The sequence below is a fragment of the Chelonoidis abingdonii genome, chromosome 3, assembly GCF_003597395.2.
Source record: "Chelonoidis abingdonii isolate Lonesome George chromosome 3, CheloAbing_2.0, whole genome shotgun sequence".
Classification (NCBI taxonomy): domain Eukaryota; kingdom Metazoa; phylum Chordata; order Testudines; family Testudinidae; genus Chelonoidis; species Chelonoidis abingdonii.
The window spans coordinates 210,717,902-210,740,417 of NC_133771.1; the positions used below are offsets into that span (position 1 = coordinate 210,717,902).

General features: G+C 44.4%; 1 protein-coding gene across 2 annotated transcripts in view; it reads right to left on the minus strand.

Moving 5' to 3' along the window:
- The window catches only part of SHLD1 (shieldin complex subunit 1), a 72,438-nt gene that overhangs the window by 48,473 nt on the left and 1,449 nt on the right, over nt 1–22,516 (minus strand). Inside the window, exon 2 of one of the 2 annotated variants that reach the window (XM_075064501.1) lies at nt 20,959–21,187. In XM_075064501.1, coding sequence (XP_074920602.1) covers nt 20,959–21,121 — 163 coding nt within the window. In that variant the 5' untranslated portion in view covers nt 21,122–21,187. Of the gene's footprint in view, nt 1–20,958; nt 21,267–22,516 lie in introns of both variants that reach the window. The other variant, XM_075064502.1, reaches the window with a different exon arrangement.

Genomic DNA, 22,516 nt, shown 5'->3' on the forward strand with positions numbered 1-22,516 from the left:
GGAGAGGTCTAGTTCAGTTGCTTCATGTCCCCATTCTCTATTGGCCAGGTTCCCCAGCCAACCTACATCTCCCATGATACACCAAGGCCAGGGAGGACTATGATACATTGACTCTGTGACGGGGTGTAAACCCCACACTGGCACTGAAAGGGGAGCTGGTTGGGGTGGGCCAGGCCCAAGTGAAGAGAGGTCCCAGCTGGGGGAGGAGCTAAGGGGTTAGCATAAAGGGAGGAAGCCCAGATAAGAAGGCGGCTACAGGAAGAGAGGGGAAGAACTCTGCAGGTGTAACCCACACACCTCCTGAGTGTGGTGTTCTGTCCCATCTAGTGGCACAGAGATCACTTAGAGAGAGAGATAAAATGCAGTAAGCTACCGAGGTCCCAGGTTCAATCCCACTAGCTGATCACTGGGGTCTGTCGGTGTTACACAGGCACTCTCTGGTGCGAGAGAGTGGAGGAAATGCCTCGAGGGATGCAGATGCGCAGTAAGCCCAGGGGAAGGCTGAGGAAGGAAAAAGCCCAGGGAGGTGGCAGTGGGGTGGGAGACTGGACAGACAGCCCTTGTATGCTCATTACAGGTTCCCTCTGCTAGAACCCACAGGAGCGGGAGGGCCTGTGTTCCCCCATCTGTTCCACTGGAAGAGGTGGTGAGGAAACACCCTGATGGGGAGAACGACTATTGACTTTGGAGCTTGGGCTCCAGGGAGGCGTTATTCTGCATCAAAGTGAGAGGACAACTCTGCTGAGCCTGGGAAGGGGGAAGAGTCTGGAGAAGAGTAAACCGGGGTGAGGAGTTACGTTGATGTGACTTTAGTTTATTAGACCCTTTGTCTCCTCCAGACAGAGTGGGACTAAATATGACCTGGCTGGAAGGAGGAGTCATGAGAAGCAGCAGACCACAGCAGGGATAGAGCAGCTGTCAGCAGGGGTTGCTGGAAAAGGAGAGCCTGCTACGCTACCCCCGGCCACAAGGGGTGCACCAGTGGTGAGTCCACTCTGACAGCCTCCCTCCATCAGTTTTTTAAATTTTGCACAAAACACATTAATGGAAAATTTAGACAAAAATTTTCAAGGGGGGGTGGGGGGCGTAGGGGACATTTTCTGGCTCACTGTACCTCCAATGGACAGACGTGTCTAAAGCAACTTTGTAAGCATTTGAATCACTTAATGGGTCAAATTCTGCTCTCATTTACACTCATGTAAATCCAAAGTAACTCCACTGATTGGTATGGCTGAGAGCAGAATTTGGTCCATCGTATTTTCTTTAGAACAAAGTTACCTTCTTCCATAGCCCCTGTTGATATAGGATTTACTGTAATTTGTACTGAGTGAGGTCACTTGTGCAAAGAAGAATTTGGCGGATTTGGAGGGCTGACATTTTAAAGTGATAGAGGGATTTAGACACATCTGCCATGGGAATTAATGGAAAATGCTTCTAAATCCCCTAGATGGCTTTGAAAATCTCAGAGAACTTTTAGAGTAAGAGAAAAGTTCCTGAAGGCTCTTTGAACAAAGACCAAGCTTTAGCTACAGAGCGTAGACGAGAATAGGAGGAAATAAGCCAGGCTCTCTCAGAACGAGAACAAAAACTAACTGCTTTGACTACATTTTCCAAAGGGCCTTCTTTACTGGGTGAGAGAGAATACTTGAGATGCAAGACCAAAGCAGGCTCCTCTGTCTCAGCTGAACTTAAGGAAGGACTGTCCCTTCCAAACTGCCAAAGGCAGCAGTCAGCCTTGGATCTGCCGGAGATGGAAATGCTGCAATTCCAAGAGGGAAAAACCCTTGCAATCTTAGCTGTAACTCGTATTCTCACTCAGCCTTATTTCCTTCCTGGGTCTTATTACATCTTCAGCCATTCATCCAAAAACTCCATGTAATGAACTGTTTTTAGTTTCAAACAGTCAGTGCTATTACTAACATCTGCATTTAAACCTTCTGGGCTGTAGCAGCGTTAACATGAAAATCCAGCCCAGTTTATACTGGGACATCAGAAGGGGGCAGTATGGCAAGAATATAGGGAGGTGACTCTTGTTGACTTTCCTGTCAAAAGGAGGGGTGGGAGGGGGTGCTAGGGTGAGGCCTACAAACACTAGATCCACACAAGGAAAGGAACTTCCTCCCCAGCAGGAGCTGCCCTCCCCAGGTCACTGTCCCCGTTGTACGGCTGCATTACCCCATGTAAAACTCCAGGCACACCAACAGCACAGGCACTACGCAAGTGGGCCAAGTTGCTCCCTCTGCCAGATCTCTGCTTGGTGGGGAAGGGAAATGGACGAGGGGGAAAGCCACTTCTGTGGCATCATTTACCTCCCGTTTTTCTAATCTTACAGGCTTCATGGGATGCTTCTTAAAGCATCATCCCCCTTCTGGTCCCATAGGAAATCTGACCCCATCAGCGTGAACTTACTCTGGTTCCCTTCTGCAGAATGCCCCCAGCCCCTGGAAGTAGACTTCCAGCTCCAGCAGCCAGAACTGTAGCCCCAAGCAGCATAGAACAGAACCTCTGTCCATCCCTGTACCTCTGCAAGCCTTGGGGATCTCCAAATACCACAATGCCTTTGGGTGGGTCATCAGCCACGGGGATTGAATCCTGGAATCTCTGGACCTAAAAGCAGGAGCCTGTACAGCCTGAGCTAAAAGACCCAGATCTATGAGCTCAATCGCTGTAGCAGATTCAGAAACCTCCCTGTGGTCCTGCCATGAGAGGGGGACAGAGCAAACCTGGGCTACACCTGGGCCTGGGGACCAAATTTTCTGATACCTCTGAACACCTTGCTGGCAGAAGAGTACAATGGAAATTCCACCAGCCCTTTCCCCTAGCTGGGAGCTACGTGCACAGAGAACACTATGGCACTATGTTTGTAAAGCATGTTTTAGATGCCTGGATGGAAGATGCATGAAAAATATTTACTAACAGTCACACATCAGTGTTGGAAAGCAATTACGTTAAAAGTTACATAGGAAATCAGCATCTAAAATGTAACGTAGCTGTAGAGGAGAGGATATATTTCAGCTAAAGCAACGTATATCCTACCTAAGGTCTTGATCGAGATGGAACTTCTATCCATGCTCCATGTACATGGAAAATATTTCCTATAATCATTGTTTTTACTAATAACCAGAAAAAAAATGAAAGAAGTAGACAGCACCTAAGGAACATTGGCAATTGTTCCTTAAGTTACTTGGTTTTGTAAATATCATCTAATTAGTTTTGATTCATTTTATTATTGAGGTTTTTTAACTTCTACAATAGGACATTGTACTAGCGATTTTAATTTCTTGTTTCCCTTCCCCAAATTCTGTGTTTCCATCCCATCTAGCTCCTTTATATTGATGCTTGAACTCTTTACCTCAAGCAACAATATTGTTGAAGGATAAGGAGCCATGTTACCAATTGGATTTCTTAGAGAAGTCTCCCTGCAAGAACATCCTGTCCTTCAGAGTATAATCACATGAAGTAAATGGCTTTCTTGGTTCCCATTCATCTGCACTTGGATGAGGAGCTGCTGGCTAAAGCTCTACCCAGGCGAGATTGAGATGATGTTGCTAGGGAGACAAAACACTTCAAAGGATTTGCCTCTTTTATAAAATCCATCACAATTTGGGAGCATCTGCCCCAGGATAGTTCACTTGGTCTTCAGCCTTGGGGTCCTTTAGGCCTCCTCATTGTTATCAGGTGCGCAAGTAGTTCTGGCAGCAAAAATACACTTGTTTCCACCTGCGACTAGCCACAATATGGCACCTTATCCTACCAGATACACCAGGCTATGGGGATCCATGCACTCGGGCTTCCACGCCTGGTTGTTGTGACTCGTAATTAGAAAGAAAGCCACATACCTTGGAAGAGTCTCCAGATGGTTCAAAACACCAATAATAACCCGGACTGCCTTTGGATAAAACTTATTAGAGTCATGCTCTAGAAGAAACAGAATCAACTACATTTACTAAGCCAAACGATAGCCTTAAGTTATTATTTATTCACGTATCAACCAACTAGGGATATAGGCCTTGCCCTGAGGAGTTTATAATCCAATGAAAATGATTTAAAAACAAAAACAACTTGCAGACAAGGGTCCCAATGCTGCACAGGGGATCACTGTGGGTTGGTCCTTTCATCTGCAGAGAGTCCCGTTGAGTTCAGTTGATTCTCTGCTCCTTTTGTCGGAGGTAAGTTCCCTTCTGGGATCTACCATACTTCAAAGGCTAGCCAGGACCGATCAGAAGAGGAAATTTGCAACCCTTTACTTCAGATTAATAGAATCACAGGATGTTCAGCGTAGACAAAAAAGGACAAGGGCAGTGTGGAAATGCAGTGCAAAGGAAAAAGGAACAAAAGATTTAAAATAGAGCCTAAAAAGCTGGACTACAGTAGAAACGTCCTACTCTAAACACGAAATAAGAATTCTATTTACAAAATGGCGTAACCCACGGAACAGTTTCTAATGCTGATCCAGGGCAGGGATTGCGTTTTTGGCCATTTCTGTGCTGAGTGTGAGGAGGTGGTGTTGCACCTGAAGAGCTACAGTAATGCAATCTCCCAGCATTTTACTGTCATTAATTATTTGTGTTGCGATAGCATCTAGGAGTCCTTGTCATGGACCAGTACTCTGTTGTGCGAGGGACTCGACAAACACAGAACAAAAGGATGATCATACATGCACGGCACTGATATAAGACCAAACTCTTGGGAGACGCATACTAAATTCTTGAGGCTTTCTTACGTTCTCCTTTGCCTTCTGTAATATCTAACAACGGCGGGTCAAGGAGACATGAGCGTACTGATCTGAGGACTTTACGTATACTGAAAACTCATGCATCAATCTTCTGTAAACAAACATCTTTAACTGCTTTAATGTTCCTTCCCTATTACTTTCCATCTCCACTAGTGCTCTGGAGGTGGTAGAGCGGCCCATAAAGAACTGAACAAAGTCATGTTCTCCATCATTTATTTACAGTATTTATTCCTCCTTACACAGACAGCCAGTGCTCACTCACTGGTCTGGAGAGAGAAACTAATGTTGGCATATACTTGTACAAAATTGCCTCACAGCCACATTAAAACCAATCACCATAATGGAATCACAGCAGTCTAAATTATATTAGGGTGCTGAAATTGTACTGTGTGGGACAAACACAGACAGGCTATAATGAGAGGTGCTGGAGTGACAAGTGAAATAAATATAAAGAAGAAATGGCCTGAAGGGTCTGTTGCACCCATACCATGATGCAAAATAAGATTAAAAGATCCAGAACATACCCAATGGCAGACAGTGCTGTACACCTGTTACAGGGTAGAAAATCTGGCAGTATATATACATATCTACTGTACCCCAGCTCCTGGCATTATATGCAGATGTCCTCTGTGTTGTTAACTTCAAGCATTCAAAAAAATCATGAGCAGATCCACTAAAAATCAGGAGATTTGGGTTTTTAAATATAATAAATTGGAGGTCTTTGTATTTGCCTTCTGGTTTTTGAGCCTTTTTAACAGTCACATTTTTCAGCTTTTCTTTGCAACCTGAGGGCTAGAAGTATATACACCTCTACCTCAATATAACGCAACCCGATATAACATGAATTCAGATAAAGCATGGTAAAGCAGCGCTCCGGGGAAGGGCGGGGCTTCGCACTCCAGCGGATCAAAGCAAGTTCAATATAATGCGGTTTCACCTATAACCCGGTAAGATTTTTTGGCTCCCAAGGACAGCGTTATATCGGGGTAGAAGTGTATATATAAAATAAATTAAAGCTACAATTCTCATACACACACACACACACTGTGAGTGTCACAACAAAATCACGAGATTTGGCCACACCGTATCCTAAAAGCTTCTAGGAGCGTTTGTACAGGGTTTACTTTCTTTTTTTCAATGAATTCTAACTGCAGTTTTATATCTTGACACTTTATGGAGACAATTAATTCCCACTATGGGACATTCACTAATCCTTTCGCTCCCTACTAATCGTGATCTCATAGATTTTCTTCTTTCTCCACCTTGCTTTTATGGTTGTTTGACCTTTTCCCAGCATTAAAGGATTTTGTTCACATATTAACTCTGCCATTTCAGAATTCATAGCCTCTAGCTAAATAGTCATAACCCAGAGCTACCTGCAACAGATCCACTTTTGAAAATATGACAAACAGCATATACCAAAGGCTAGAACTGAACTGAATACCAGTCGCAAACTCAGATAAGACACAACCCATGTTTTGTTGAAAATGCCTAATTCAGTGCAGCAGATCTTTAAAAGCAAAGAGAATGAAACTGTGGCGTTTCCTTAAACACAAAATAAATAATAGTTGATAACGTGGGAATCGGCTCAGATATCCAGCATAAATACAAAATAGTACAGTGCTGGAGACAAATTACATCTAGGATTTCTAGTGTATATTTTTTTGGCAAATTATGTAAATAGATACATGCTGTTTTGAGAGCCCTCTAGTAGAAGTTCCCACACTACCCAGAAGCCATAACAGGAAGGTTGATGTGTTTGGAAAATCGATGAAGTGTGAAGAAAAGGATAGAGTTGGAGACAAGACAATGAAAACTGCAAAGGAAAGGAATTCTGCAGGGAAAGGAAAAAGATAGCAGCAAAAATGACCCCCCACAGGCAGAGTTATAGAAAAGAAAAACAGCTAAGACATGGAATCCTATCTGCAGTGGTTGGCATACTAAAGGACTCTTTCCCCTGTCAGTTACATCACTAGCAACCAACAGTGTTCCTAGTAGTAAGAGATCTCCAAGCTTATGGGTTTCTAAAGACCTTAGAAATGCCTAATCCAAAGCTCAGCAAAGTCAGTGGAAGTACTTCCACTGTCCTCAATCATGGCCCAATAGAGAAAATCAAACGTTGAGCTCATTGGGATGTTCACGAGCTACTTTGACCCAAATCATAGATTCTGTTCAGTGTTTCCAATTTTGGCATTGAAATCAGAAAGAAGCTCAAGCGCCTTCATATTCCATGGTGCATGAATTACAACTGGTGTAAACCAGCATTGCTCCGCTGAAATCAATTAAGTGTACAAGAGCCTGTTAATCAATGGAGCTATGCTGACTCACGCTAACTGGAGATTTGGCTCACTAGTTGCAAATTATGAGTTTATCAGTGAAGCTCCCAGAAACAGAAGTGTGTGTAGATTGCTAAAGCAAAATTAGTCCTAAAACCGTTATCTAGAAAAAAAAGACTAGATTTACTAGTCTCCCCAAGGAAAATTCTTTGACGCTGGTAAGGAAAAGTCACCATGCAACCTGGTGTGGACAGGATACAGTGAAACCAAAAAGACTTTTGCTAAAAATCCTTTAGCAATGGAGGCCCAAGATATGCTCTTATGATATGTGAGATCTAAATGATTCAATAAGGCCCCTGGATTCTAGGACACGCTGGAAATTGTGTCACCTTCATTTAAATTTTAAAGTTTGTGTTTTACTGAATTCATTATTGAAATGAATAGTACATCCAATACAGAACCTCTGCCCCATATTATTTATTCTGGTGATAAATTCCATTTATTTCACGCTGTCCCCACGTTTTCAGCTGCCCATGTGTTGCAGAGTTTTGAACTGTCAGTGCCTGACTCGCAATTCATTGATTCTAAATACAACCAGAATCTGAACCAGGGCTTTGTCACATCCTTAAAAACTAGTGTGAACATTACATTGTACTAACCTAGACCATGAGAGTTATGTTAGAGTATTTACTACTCCTATTCCCAACCCAACATCCTATCAGTTTTCCTCTGGCCAACGAGGGCTTGATAAAGAGCCAACAAAGTGCTTTAAGAAATTGGCCAAAGAGTTCATCAGAGAGAAGTGCAAGGTGCTGATATCAGTATTCCAGTAGCACCCAAAGATCGCATTCTGCTAGGTGTTGTTCAGCCAAAGAGAGACTGGAAGCTCTCTGCGGCAGGGACTAACTGCACAAAGCACGAGGAGAGGAAAGAGACACCTTATCAGCTAGACCACAGCCCATGATCAACCTCAAAAGTCTCCTTTCTAGTGGGCTCTTCTCATCCAGCCCCCTCTCCCCTCAGGAGAAGGGAAGTCAAGCTTGTGGCCCACACAGAGAGATCAAATTACGTTAGCATGATGTGCTGCTAAGGGTCAGTCAACCTTCTTTTAAATCACTGACCATCCATTTAGCAGCCCCCAAAAACTATCCTCAGGAAGGGGATGGTTGTGACAGACACACCGTCAAAGATGTAAATGGCCCAATTCTCCATTCCGGGTCACCTGTTCTGTCGCAGTTCAACTGAAATCAGTGTGCACCAGTATAACATCAGTGTCACTGAGTGAAGAATCAGCCCCAGGAAACCACTGAAGGACCTGTCCTCGCCGGGACACCATCTTGTAATGCTTTTTTGTGGGGTGGAGAAACAGGAGGAAGAGACAGAAGGTCTTTCTGTGAAAGCAGCTGCCAGACATTGTATAGCACAATTGTATAGCACAATTCCAGCAGCACAGCACAACTGCAGGCCTGTAAATGTAGTTAATCCCTGCTGTAGCTCAGTAAAAAACACGGCACCTTTCAAAATCAGAGCCGGGGGCATGCATGGAGGATGGAAAGGTATAAAGCTAAGTTACAGGGGTGGGGGTATACTGCGAGTTCATCTTCATACCAGGCTGTGAGCCTCGCCCCTGGGCTCAGAGGCAGAGTACAGGAGGATTTCACCTTTCAATTATTCAGCAGCTGGGCTAAGATTGGAGCTGGTCAGGAGCCACAATTTCTGTTCCATGGAAATTCCAACATTGCACAGTTTGCACCGGGACTGCAATGACTGGATTTTTGTAATCCCAATGCTACAATCTAACTATAAACATACACAAAACATGCTCTTCTAGAGTATGAATTCTCTGCCACGCCTCTCTTCACATCCAAAGGAAATTATGAATGCAAAATCAAAAGCTTTCATTTTATTGGCTATGATATCATTATTGGGAATAATGACTATTGTGACTCGGAGTAACAGTCTGGTTCCTAGCTCCCCCTTCCTCCAGGATGGGAGGGGAACAGTCTGAGCCAGCTGTGCAGCTGGCCTGGATTACCTCCCTTAGCAGAGCAGCACAACTGCACTGGCTGCTGCGACAGGATGGCAGAGCAAAGGCTCCACACACTTCTCACCCCTGTGTGGAAAGAAGAGTTGATGCCCACAATGTACGGAATCCATGCCAAGGAACAAAGGGGATTCTTACACCTATTTACTCCCATGCACAGGAGCAGAATGCAGGTGACAGTCTGGCCCGACTGGAGCAGACCGTTGGCCCCAAAATATGTATTTGAAAATCAGAGCCATGAAAGGCCAAATGAAACGCTCTGCAGGAGGCCAAGGGGCTGATCCCACATTCCTGTTGCATCCAAAACTCTTACTGGCTTCAGTGCGAGTTTGGAGTGTGCAAAAAATTAATTATGCAGATATATCTAGCCACAGTCCTCTTGTGCCACTAGAATATAAAGTCTGTGTTTAGCACTTGGAAACCGATTCATTTTCCTGGAGTGGGAACACAGGCGGTTTGAATGCAGTGTGCAGCGAGTGCCCAGTCCTGGGAGGAACCGAGCCCCCCCAACCTCCAGTGACATTAAGTGGGAACTGTGGGTGCTCAGCAGCCTTACTGGACTGGGCTCCATGGGCCTGATCCAGTGTCAAGAGTAAGTACAGTCAAGGAAAAATCTTTGGAACACGTTCTTTCTAAATCTCATTCTCATTTTTAAAAACAATCCATGGCGACCTTTCTTCCTTAGAATGCGTCTAGAATAAGATATCTGCTTCTCTTTCTCTGGGTTTATTTTCAGTTGAATGTTCTGTAGAACACATTCTTGAAAAATTAATTACAGATGGCTACAGGGACATGCAGCCCCTCATCTAGCTGGTGATCTCAGGTTTTCTGTGTCGCACGGCTTAATTTACTTGTATTAATGTTATATAAGCCATAATTTAGCTTTGCTACTTCATTTAATATTTCATGCAATTGCACCACTTTGCTAACAGACCTACAAAACACAACTGGCCAGAGCTTCCATAGCTGTGAAGCCCGTGTGGCTTCATTAATCTCATCATAGCAATGCTAATTTACTCTAGCTGAGGATCCGGCCCATTGTACCAAGGTGCGTATGTGCCGCATTAAGATTTGAAATATTTCAGAATCACTCCAACTAGCTTTGAAGAGGGAGATTTTTTTTTAATTGTACTTGAGGGATGATTTGGTTGAGGATGGAGTGAGTGCACTTGGAATAAAAATAATAATGATTAATTGGAAGCACAATTTCACATCAAGCCTGAAACCTGAAAATCAACACACTCATCTTAAAACAAAAAACAAACAAACAAACAAAAACCCCAGCTGTGTGAATATTTTCTTTTTCCTGGAAAACGATTAACACACCCACCTCGAACACTGATGTAAGGAATAGCCAGAGATCTAATTATTCTAAAAATTCTCAAGGAATTTTGACTCTCATGCTTCAGAATTTAAGCCAGAGATCAGGCTGAGACCTAATGTGGGGGGCAGATTATACTTTTATCTGAAGAATTAGATGCTGGTCGCTGTCAGAGACAGAATATGGACTAGATCGGGGTAGGCAACCTATGGCACGGGTGCCGAAGGCAGCACGCGAGCCAATTTTCAGTGGCACTCACACTGCCCAGGTCCTGGCCACTGGTCCGGGGGGCTCTGCATTTTATTTTAATTTTTAATTTTATTTTCTTAAACATTTTAAAAACCTTATTTACTTTACATACAACAATAGTTTAGTTATATATTATAGACTTATAGAAAGAGGCCTTCTAAAAACGTTAAAATGTATTACTGGCATGCAAAAACCTTAAATTAGAGTGAATAAATGAAGACTCGGCACAGCACTTCTGAAAGGTTGCCGACCCCTGGACTAGATGGACCTTGGGTCTGATCCAGTCTGTACTGCTATGGAACATAGCAATTGCCAGATTAGAGTCCATGCTCCCAGCTCCACTACGACTGTGTCAGAGAACTCACTTACAACAACACAAGGATCTACAATTGCAGTCTTCAATTTTTAAAATGGGTGGAAAAAAAAATAAACAGAAAATGAAGGGTAGCAGGTGGGGCGAAGGGGAAGGACTGCCTGGTACTTCTAGGATGCAGCGGGTGGGTTCAGGGGGTAGGGGGATGTAACGCGCAATATTGCGGCGGAGGAAGTCATCTTCTCCCTGCAGCCCTGCTGCTGCTGCAGTTGGGCGGTTTTGGCTGCCAGGAAAAGGCTCCTTTCCTGTCTCACCCCCATGGTGCAGAGAAAGCGGATAGGGCTATGCTCAGAAGGGGAAAAAGAAGCTGCCCCTCAGCCAGACAGCCCCCTGCTGACCCTCTGCAGCACAGCTCCATTTGCTTTGCCCGTAAAAAATTCCCCATTACCAAAAAAGACAAAATCTGGAGGGGGAGGGAGGGGAAACAGTGAAACCCAAATCCTGGCTTTTCCAAAACCCAGAATTTCAGACAAAAAATAAGAATAAAAATAAAAAACCAGCAAATCCCAGTAATGAAAGGCCTTACAACAGCGCTGATCACTAGACATTCTTCGTATTCAAAGGCTTGGCCCAGTTCAGGGGTAGGTACAGTCATGTCTATGCTCAAACAACAAAAGCAAGCTCTATAGCAGTGGTTTTCAACCCTAAAAAGTTTTGAATGGAGATGGGGACTCCTTTGGAAATCATAGGGACAGTCTGCGGACTCCAGGGGTCCATGGGCAACAGGTTGAAAACCACAGTTCTAAAGCATTGTTGTTCTCACTTGATCTGCTGACATGGCTATAATGTAGACACAGACTAAAACTCTATTCCAAAAACCACAAAAATACTTCACCGGCATTTGACAGAAACATTATGTAGAAAACTACACACTATAAGCTAAGCAGTGAACAATCATGTCTCCTTTGGCAACATTTCCAGATCAGGATCTTCAGTTGGAGTAAACTGATGCAGCTCCACTGAAATCAGTTGAGCTCCACAGATTTGCAACAGCTGAGGACCTGGGGCTTGTGACAGAAATGAATAGATGCTAATTTTCCTCCACTACCACCATTACCTGAAGTTTAATTGTACCTCCATTTGATACATTTCTAATATATCAGAAGTCAGTAATATTGATCACTAGAGGGCAGCAGATATCAAACTACTATTACTTAATATTCTAAACGCTAACATCCGATACTGGGTTATTTCAGTGGGACTCCTAGGAGTTCTCTTATGAAAAAAAAGAGAGTACACAGTGTATGTATATAAATCCTTCCCGATCAAGCCAAACATCTGAACGTGCGTGGCAGGCAGATATTTTGATTATTATTTTTTAGTAATTTTTGCAAGCACAAGTGTGCATCTACCTTTGCACACAGTAACAATGATTGTGCATATGCACGGGCATTTAGGCTTCTAAATTCCCATTTGCACATCTTACCTCTGCATGGAACTGTGGCAACCGTGCATGTAAGTGGGCCTCCTATTTTAGCTAAAATTTGGCTCTGCGTGGATAACATGACTGGAGAAAACCTGTTTTAGACTTACAGGGTATGTACAGACTCATCTAATGCGCTTTTATATAAAGCCTGTGGTCTTTGACATTATACTTCCTCCTTAATGAATGCAGCGAGTTAAATAAAATGTGTTCTAGAAGTTCCATTTCTCCTGGTAGTTAGGTAACCAAGCTGGGTTTTTCTTTAATGTACAGAATAAAGAATAAATACATTGAATTTTATATTGCCATGAACTTCTGAGTGGCCTCTCAAGTGCTAGCACTGCCCCAAATGGCTTGACAATATTAAAAGTACACCCTGTTTCTTTAATGTTCAACATTCCACAACAGCACGCATGCATAGCACAAGTACAAGAAAAAACTACGGCATGTAAAAGCATTTCTTCTCATCACATACATGACATAGCTCTACTGGAAAAGATGGAAGAGGCTCTTAAAAGGCAAAGAGAACAGTAAACAGAACAGTCAGGGACTAGTCAGAATAAATATGCATCGATCCGGACATGTTTCATTTCAGATACTAATTAAAAAAATATTGTATCCAGTGCAAAACAGAGCAGCGAGAGGCAGGGAACTGAAGAGTGCTGTCTACACAGCTATTTTCAGCGTGGTAACATGAGCCCAAGTCTGTGGATCTGGTCTTGGAGACTGACTGCCGCAGGCTGTGTAGACATCCCCTGGGCGGGCAGGGAGGGAAGCTTCGGGGGTAGCCTGTGAAGGGTCTTGTTCCCAGGCACAGTTTTCAGATTCTCAGCCTCCTTACATCACAGGGTGCATCTGTGCCTGGGGCCAGAGCCTTAGCAGGTGTCCAACTTCACTGCTCCTTTGAAGCCAAATTTAAACCAGATGATGATCCAGCCCTTAAGACTCTTTTGGACTCTGACCTCTGCTCCGGTCACATCACCAACATCTCCCTTTTTCCTCCCCTTCCTAATTCCCTCCTCTCTTACTCCCTTGCTCCACTGACATCATCTCTTCCCTACAATGTCTCCTTTCCTTTCCTCTTTTTCTCACCTACCCACCCCACCCCTCCAAAGTCATCACTTGTAACAATTTTCATAAACCTTCCATAGAATGAATTAGAGATGAGTAAGGCTACAGTTTTGTCACTGAGGTCGCAGAAGTCACGGAATCCACGACTTCCAAAGACCTCTGTGACTTCAGCCCTGGTGGCTGGGAGCTGCAGGGTCCTGCCACCTCCAGCAGCAGGGAGCTGCAAAGGTACCCCCATCACCTGGGGCAGCAGACCCCCAAGCTCTCAGCCAGCATGGGCAGTAGGGTACCCCACAGTTCCCAGCCACCGCAGGTAGGGAGGGTACCCCGCAGCTCCCCAGCCACCACTGACATGGGGGAGCAGGGAGACCCCTGCAGCTGCTGGCCACCGTGGGCGGCAGGGGGAGCCCTGCAGCTCCCCACTGCAGTGGTGGCAGGGGGATTCCCACAGCTCCCTACCACTAAGAAGGAGGCAGGGGGACCCTGCAGCTCCACTCCATTGCTGGAGGCAGGGGGACTCTGGAGCTCTGAGCCCCCATGGGTGGTGGGGGCCCCAGAGCTCCCAGCCACCCTGTAGCTGCCTACTCCCTTCCCATTATCACAGATATTTTTAATAAAAGTCAGGGACAGGTCACGGGCTTCCATGAATTTTTCTTTATTGCCCGTGACCTGTCCGTGACTTTTACTAAAAATAGCCATGACAAAATCTTAGCCTTAGAGAGGAGGCAACTTTCCCCATGATCCTTGGCTTGGATGCTGTATCCCCTTCCTCACACCCTTTATTTTTTAAGGCTGCAGGGCTCTTAAGGGCGAGATCCACGTCTTCCTCTGTGTCTGGACAGCACCTAGTGCATGCTGGATGCTACCATAATGCAGACAACAGCAGCAAATAAAGGAATAGAATATAGGTTTTGTTGAAAAAACCTCAGCAAAATCGAAATACGAGTTTAAATATTTTAAGACCTTTTTAAAAACTTGAAATGATAAAACAATTTGCCTGGATTTAACACAGTCCCCAACAGAGCCAGTATCCCAAACCCTGCAATGTTGTGCTAGGATGTGAAGAATGCAGATTAGGAATGTTATAAACACAGTCATTTGGTTCTATTTTCTAAACCAAGCAGAAATATTTTTAAAAAAGCAAAAAAGATGCAAAGCACAATTTTCATCAGCTTTACTATCCTAAGGCCCATTGCTGTATAAACAAGGAAATTTTGAGTGTGTGTTTAAATATGCTCTTTCTGACCTACCAATGTCCCTTTTACTTCATTACAAAATTCAGCTTACTGCTGGATATGCTGTATCGTTCTTACAGCAGGAGAACGCTCATTCACGCGTACATGTAGTGTTTATTAACGTTTCCATGCGATGGAAGCACTGTTTTGCTAATTCAACAGTCTAATGGAGTCACCCAACTACATTTCCCTTCCAACAAAATGATATATCCTCCCTATGTTATACACACTTTTAATTGTTCCTAGGTTACACTAAGGATGCATAAATCTTTATTCGGGATGCCTGACGGCTTGATGACATGCTTTCTGGTCAATATCAATCCAGGACAGGAGGAATGCCAGAAAAATATTACTTTGTCTCCATCTACATCTCCACTAAGAAAATTGTGTTCTGAGAGACAGTGACTCCTGCTGGCTGTACTGCTGTGTGCCGAAAAATTAACATTTAGCGAGCGAGACCATTGTCCTTGTCCAACTACAAATGGCATTTAAAACAGAGTTCGAAGAATTACCTGTCATTCCCACTGCCTAAACCATAGGAGCCGGTTTCCAAGTAAAAACACTTTATAGAACAGGTTAGAGCAAATCGCTGCTCTTAACTTCAATCATACAAGCTGGCGTCCTACCACGGCTTATTATGCTGACCAATTGTTTCCTTCCACTCCCCCATTTCTCTGGCTGTGTCCATCTGTTGTCTCATCTCATAGATTCATAGACTCTAGGACTGGAAGGGACCTCAAGAGGTCATCGAGTCCAGTCCCCTGCCGTCATGGCAGGACCAAATATTGTCTAGACTTAGATTGTAAGCTCACTGGGGCTGGGACCATTTTTTTGTTCTGTCTTTGTACAGCACCTAACACAGTGGGGTCATGGTCTATGACTGGGGCCCCTAGGTGCCTTTGCAATACAAATAAATTAATCATAAGTCACTGGAACACTTTTCACTAGTTCATGAGAGGAGGAAACAAGAGCTCGGATTGTAACTCTTAAGATTCTTTGGTATGATTTAATTCTCTAAGAAAGTTCCCCTTAGACGTAGGGTTTGGTTTTCAGTGCAGTTATGTTTTCTGCAGCCAAGATGACTGAGAGTACGACTACATTGCAAAAAAGCCAACCAAACAAATCCCGATTCAGGGCTGAAAATAGCAGTGTAGACATTCCTGCTTGGGCTGGACCCCAGGTTATGAAACCCAGCGAGGGGGTTGGTCTCAGACCCTGGGCTCCAGGCTAAGCGGGAACATCTGTACTGCTATTTTTAGCCCCGTTGTGCTGCAAATGTATATAGCTCAAGTCTGTTGACTCGGGCTCTGAGACTTGCTGCCATGGGTTGTTTTTTTGCAGGGCTGACTTACAAAGGATTTATGTAAGCTTAAACCACCTAGATTAGAAAGCAGATGTCTCCTTTTAAAATAAAAGACGTTAATGATTTTATAGATGTGCATAGGCGAATGTGCATGTAAAATGTTGATGCTCTTCCATACAGCAGGCACTCAGATATTTGGAGCAGCATTGTTTTATATAGAAGCAACTGTATAGAAAATTACCCTCAAGTAAGTATTTGTTTAGATTGCCAGTTCTTCGGATCAGGGCTGTCTTATTATGCGTCGTCAGGGTCCAGCACAGTTTGGCTCTAGTCAGGCCTTCTAAGTGCAATTGTAATGTGAACAAAAGAAGAAGAATCTGGGGCCTGATCTTTCATTCTTTGCAAAACCCAAAGTGCCCACTGAAGTCAACGGGTGCTGTAGATGAACAAAAATGCAGGATCTGTCTTCTACTGCCATAAAACACAACATGAAGTTTCATGCTTGAGCAGTTTGTCTTTGTTTTTTCATGTGTTATAGCTGGCTGAATAGCTGTAAACTCCTTGCTCCTCAAACCAGTCTAGGAACTGCAGAGTAATCACAGGTTCCTCCCACACCCCAACATTAATCACCAACACAATTAACTCAAATAGCACCAATCCTTGCTGGAGAAGAATAGGACCTGAGCAAATAGCTTACAATACACACACCCAGGGACTGCCCACAAATCCCAGCACTTGTGGATACACCTGTAAAGGCTCACAGAAAACCTGTGACACATTGTTTGTCTAAAACAAACACACCCCAGCCTATCACATTGTCAGAGGAATTCCTCTACTAAAGCAGAGAGAGAGATTCATTTGGCATATTTTCACTAGCAACAAGGAAATACATTACAACATTATGATGCACAAGTGGACACTTTACAATTATCAAGATCTGAAATTAATCAAATCTCAGATTAGAACAGGAATATCAACTGGACAAATCTACTATAACCACTAGGTCACGTAGCCTCCTCCAGTGCTCCTACTCTCAACAGACAAAACACAGCAATGGCTGGAATCCCTATCACAGATGAATGCTATTTTACTTAAGACACAATCCTGGAATTGTCAGACTGGAAACTGAAGGAAACTGCCCAGGCCTCATAAGCTAGTAACACCACAGTAGGCTAGGTTCATTGGGTGCTTATCCTCTGTCTATGCAATATAGTGAGAAACCAGTAGGGGTGCTGATGTCTAAACATTACAATCCATGGTAGTTTGCTTAGCCCTTAGGCAAGTACACCTCTACCACAATATAACACCACCTGATATAACAGGAATTTGGATACAATGGGGTAAAGCAGTGCTCCGAGGGGGGGGGTGCACACTCTAGTGGATCAAAGCAAGTTCGATATAACGCAGTTTCACCTATAACGCTGTGTAGTGAGCCGGTGTGGCTCCCTGCTGCCCCGGAGGGGAAGAGCCAGTCCGGAGGCTGGAGTGGGCGGAGCTAGGGAGCTCTGAGCCCGCCCCTTAGAGGGTCAGGCGGCGACCTGGTGGTATAAAGGCCGACCCTCAGAGCTCACTAAGGCCCCAGCCACTGGAGAGACCAGATGTCTCCAGCCTAACCCGCGACTGGGAAAACCCCACAGGCCAAGGCGGCTGGCCGGGCCTGCCCTGCGCTCGCTCCCCGGAGGAGCTGCCGGGCCTGCCGTTCACCCACTACCCAGAGGAACCTATGGTGCTGGACCCCTCCAGAGGACAACACTCTGACCCAGGTACTACCCGAGGGGGAGTCTGGAAGTAGCCTGGGGGCAGCCAACCCTAGTCTGGCTGCAGCACACCCAGAGCCGACGTCGGTGTGTTGCAGCCAGGATCCCCACTGACAACAGCGGGTCTTCTGCCGCTGCCAGGGCCCTGGGCTGGGATGCAGTGCAGTGGGAGGGCCTGCGTCCCCCCTGCCACCCACTCCTCGGGTGACAGGCTCCCCCTCTCCCGGCCTGAGGAGGCTGGGGCCTATCGCTACTGCTCAGCCCTTCCTGAGGGCCTGAGCCCTTGACTCCTTGTTGCCCCACCCTGACCCAGGGCCTGGGCTCCCAACCATTTGTACTTACTGCTCAGCCCTGTCTGAGGGCCTGAGCTCCCAACTCAGCATTTGTTGCCCTGCCCTCACCTAGGGCCTGGGCTTATTGCTACTGTTTGTAGTGCCAGTGCTCAGCTCCAGCCCGACAGCCTGAGCACTTGACCCAGTGTGGCCCCCCCCAACCCAGGGCCTAGACTTACCGTATTTGGTCCTGTTACAACAAGGGCTGCCGAGGGAGACCCCGCAGCCAGACTAATTCCCCAACATCAACTGTGCGTAGGGAGCCGGTGTGGTTCCCCGCTGCCCTGGAGAGGGTTGAGCCCCGGCTAATCCTTGTACACATGGTAAGATTTTTTGGTTCCCGAGGACAGTGTTATATTGAGATAGAGGTGTATCTTGTGTCAGCGAACATGAGGAAGAGGAGTTAAACACCTCCTTTTAACTATTTAAATCTCCAGAATGAACAGAAATTTCACAGGGGTTTTGCTAGCTTTGCCTGCAAACAGAAGAAATATTTTTTTCTTTTAAAACAATATGTGCAAACCTCTTTGCAAATGACTTCCCAACCTCACCTAGTTTTATTTTAAGCCAGGCTTTTTAATACAACTGCCACAAACCTTCTTAATCCTCAGTGAATCAGGACTGAATAGGTGATGAAAGTGGTGGGTTCAATGCAGTTTGGATTCAAAATTCCAGAAAGGAGCGAAGGCTGAATACAACCATATCCAGCTTTGCCCCATGTCCAATGCACTGTCTATGCAGTCACTGATGATGATGACAGCAGCAGCAAAAGCCGCGCACAAAGAAATACTGTACTAGTGGGTCTTAAATCAAACAAAATTCACAACATAGTAGCAACACTTAGTTCATAAGTGATTCCCCCGTCACAAACTTCTCCTCATAAACTTTTAAGTCAGAGGGGATGGGTGTGTGTGGGGGGCAGGATCTTGGATCACATGAATCAATAATGTCAGGCTGGATCACATGATGTAACATACGACTGCCCATTCTTCTGACACCAGCATGTTGTTCTAACATCAGTGCTCCCCCTCCGCCATAACATAGCAATTGACAGGGGCTGGCAAGTTGGATTCGCAGTGGTAGAGAAATCAGTGAGGAGAATCTGGGGATAGTCTATGTGGGTCAAAAAATGGGTTTGTTGTTTTTTTCCCCTGTGGAAAATTCCAACTTTTCAGCAAGAAAACTGAAAACCAAAAATTCTCAGCCAAATAATAAAGAGAAAACTGAAAATTTTGATTCAGAAATGTTGCCATGCTGCCTCATGGTAGTCATAATTCAGGTACCTCATAACACCATTCTTCTTTATGGGCTTGGGCTCCTTGGCTGGACTACATCTCCCATGATGCACCGCATTGTCCCTTGCTGAGATACCACAGTGCATCACAGCAATCACACAGCCACAGTGCATTATGAGACATTTAGTCCCTTGGGGAGCCTGGCACATAGAGGCGAATGGGACATTACATACCCAAAAAGTACAACCAACTCCCATTAAGGCACAACAGCACTATTTCAAAATAAAAATGTTCAGCCAAAATCAAAACTTTTTTGGCTTTTGGATATTTGGGGTTTTTTTAATGAAAAGTCTAAATTTTCTGTGGAAAGCTCACACTTTTTGTAGAAAACTTAATTTAGGCCAAAACCCAATTTCCCATTGAAAAACAGCTTTGACAGAATTTTCAACCAGGGTTCAAGAGCTGAAAGTAATCAGAGCCCCAGGCAGAGAGCAAATTCTCCTGCTGCTCACATAGCTCCAATCTCATAATCTTGTATAACCAAAACCACCACAAAACCTTTCTTCTCATGACTGAACATTTGAGCCCGTTAAGAACTTAGAAGACTGTGTGTAACAGAGCCACCTACTGACACCTACAATAACTATATTAATATTGTATTTTAATGCACCCTCTCAAAGGCACTCCGACCACTGTAGAATAATTCATCCCTACAAACACATGAAGGTAGTGGAAACTGGCCAGAGTCGCTCTCAGAAAGTACATGCAGAACAATACCTGTACACATATCACATCCATAACAGTTACATTAAATGAACTTTCAGGTTGTAAAGTCACATTCTCAAAAATTAGAAAATACCAGAATTAAAGTTGTTGTTACAACCTCAGTTCATCTCCCTTGTGGATAGATACAACAGTGCAGCTTAGAAAGTGGGAACTGGCCCAAAGCTTACTTTCTTGATCATTTTTGCAGAAATCCCCCCTCTAAGAAACAAAACAAGGCAAGAAAGTTAACCATTGTCTCCTAGTTGCTGAGCATAATTGGATCCTACAGCAAGCTTATTACTAATCCACAAGGAATGCAGCACAACCAGACTTTCACTTGCCTATTTCTATAACCTTTTATAAACAGAACACTTGTCCTGCATTGGTATATTGAGGACATGTTGCAGATGGGGGAAAGGAAGGTAGAAGGATTTGCAGAGTAGATGTTTCCTTGCTGGTTGTAATTGTACAAAGCAATGTTTTTCCTGATGCCTACCAGTGCTTTAGGATTGTTTCTGTTAGTTGGCTTCAGGTAACTCCCTCCTCCATGAGCAGTGACACCAGAAAGCAGCAACCCTCTCGACTGCTCTCACATGTATCGGAAATCCACAGCACACGTTATATTTACTAGGAAGCACAGAACCATACTGCACTTCCAATAAGCCACCCTTTGCACTAAGACAGATGCACTTGCTTTGAACTTCAGCAAGCTGCTTGCTGCCTATTCAAACAACGTTCTGCCTGAAGCAATAAATATTGACCCGACATGTCTATGTCTAAAGTGCGTGTGTGAGAGAGAGAGTGGGAATATTTACATTCATCGTTAGTTTAGTCTTTACCTAAGCATGCTGATGAAGCAAAAGTATCCACAGAACTACAAGGCTCGTCACTGGTCCCAGTGCTGTGTTCTGGCAGGAAGCTTGTTATATCATAAGCAGAGGGAAGGTCCAGTATGCTGCTGTCCTCTGAGGGGTGGCTCAATGCGGTTTCATCTCCCTCCATGGCCCCACTGCAGTGAAGACACAACTGTTACCGAGATCCAAATTTCAGAGTAGCAGCTGTGTTAGTCTGTATCAGCGAAAAAAACGAGGAGTACTTGTGGCATCTTAGAGACTCAGAAGTTTATCTGGGCATAAGCTTTCATAGGCTAAAACCCATTTCATCTGATGCATGCAGTGGTAAATACAGTAGGAAGATATATATACACACACACACATAGAACGTGAAAAAATGGGTGTTGCCATACCAACTATAATGAGACTAACCAATTAAGGTGGGCTATTATCAGGAGGAAAAAAAAAACTTTTGTATAATCAGGATGGCCCATTTCCAACAGTTCACAAGAAGGTGTGAGTAACAGTAGGGGAAAACATTAGCATGGGGAAATAGTTTTACTTTATGTAATGACCCATCCACTCCCAGTCTTTATTCAAGCCTAATTTAATGGTGTCCAGTTTGCAAATTAATTCCAGTTCAGTAGTTTTTCGTTGGAGCCTGTTTAAAGTTTTTTTTGTTGGAGTATTGAGACTTCTAGGTCTGTAATTGAATGACCAGGGAGGCTGAAGTGTTCTCCAACTGGTGTTTTAATTCTTGACACCTGATTTGTGTCCAAATGCTATTCTGTAGCATGAAAACCCAAAAGAAAGCAAACTCCAAAGAGCTCATCTGGTCATGCTCTTCATCATCACACAACAGAATTTTGGTTTCAGCATTTAGCCATTGATTAAACTAAGGGAGAGTGGGTCTCAGAAGAGGAAGGCAGCATGATAAAAACAGGGCAACATCAACACAAACTAAAGAACATTTAGCATGCAGCAGCAGGGTCCACGTGGGGGAGTTAGTCCACAATCCAGACTCCTGTGCAGCAATCCAGCAAAACCTTGTGTACAGGTGTTTAACCACTTGGAAGCATTTAAGAGGCTCTGGAGAAGTGTAAAATAAATGTAGGTCATTACCAACATGGCTTATCTTTGGCTATTTCTATTTTAATAACTTGCTGAGTGTGGCCTGCACAGTTGGCAGAGTTTCAGATCACCCCTACTCTAGATCCTCCCATCCTCAGAGGTCTGACTTTCCCAGTAGTGCTTACCCCTGCCCTGTCTGCACTCACACACACTTTGATTCAGAGCATTTCCCTGCCCCCCATGGGGGCTGTCTCCTTGTAACACTGAAACAAGCAAGTCAAATTAAAGACCTACCCACCCCTTTAATCATTAACATAATTTACGGCTAGCCCAGGGGTAAGTGAGCTGGAAGGGAATGCCTTGTAAATATTATGATGGGATCAGTCTATGCGATTAGTATTTGTTAGGGCCAGTAAAACAAACATTTTTCTAAAATGTATGAAACCCGGTCCGTTTTTTGTGAGGGAAAAAGGTTGAAATGTTTGGCCCAGCT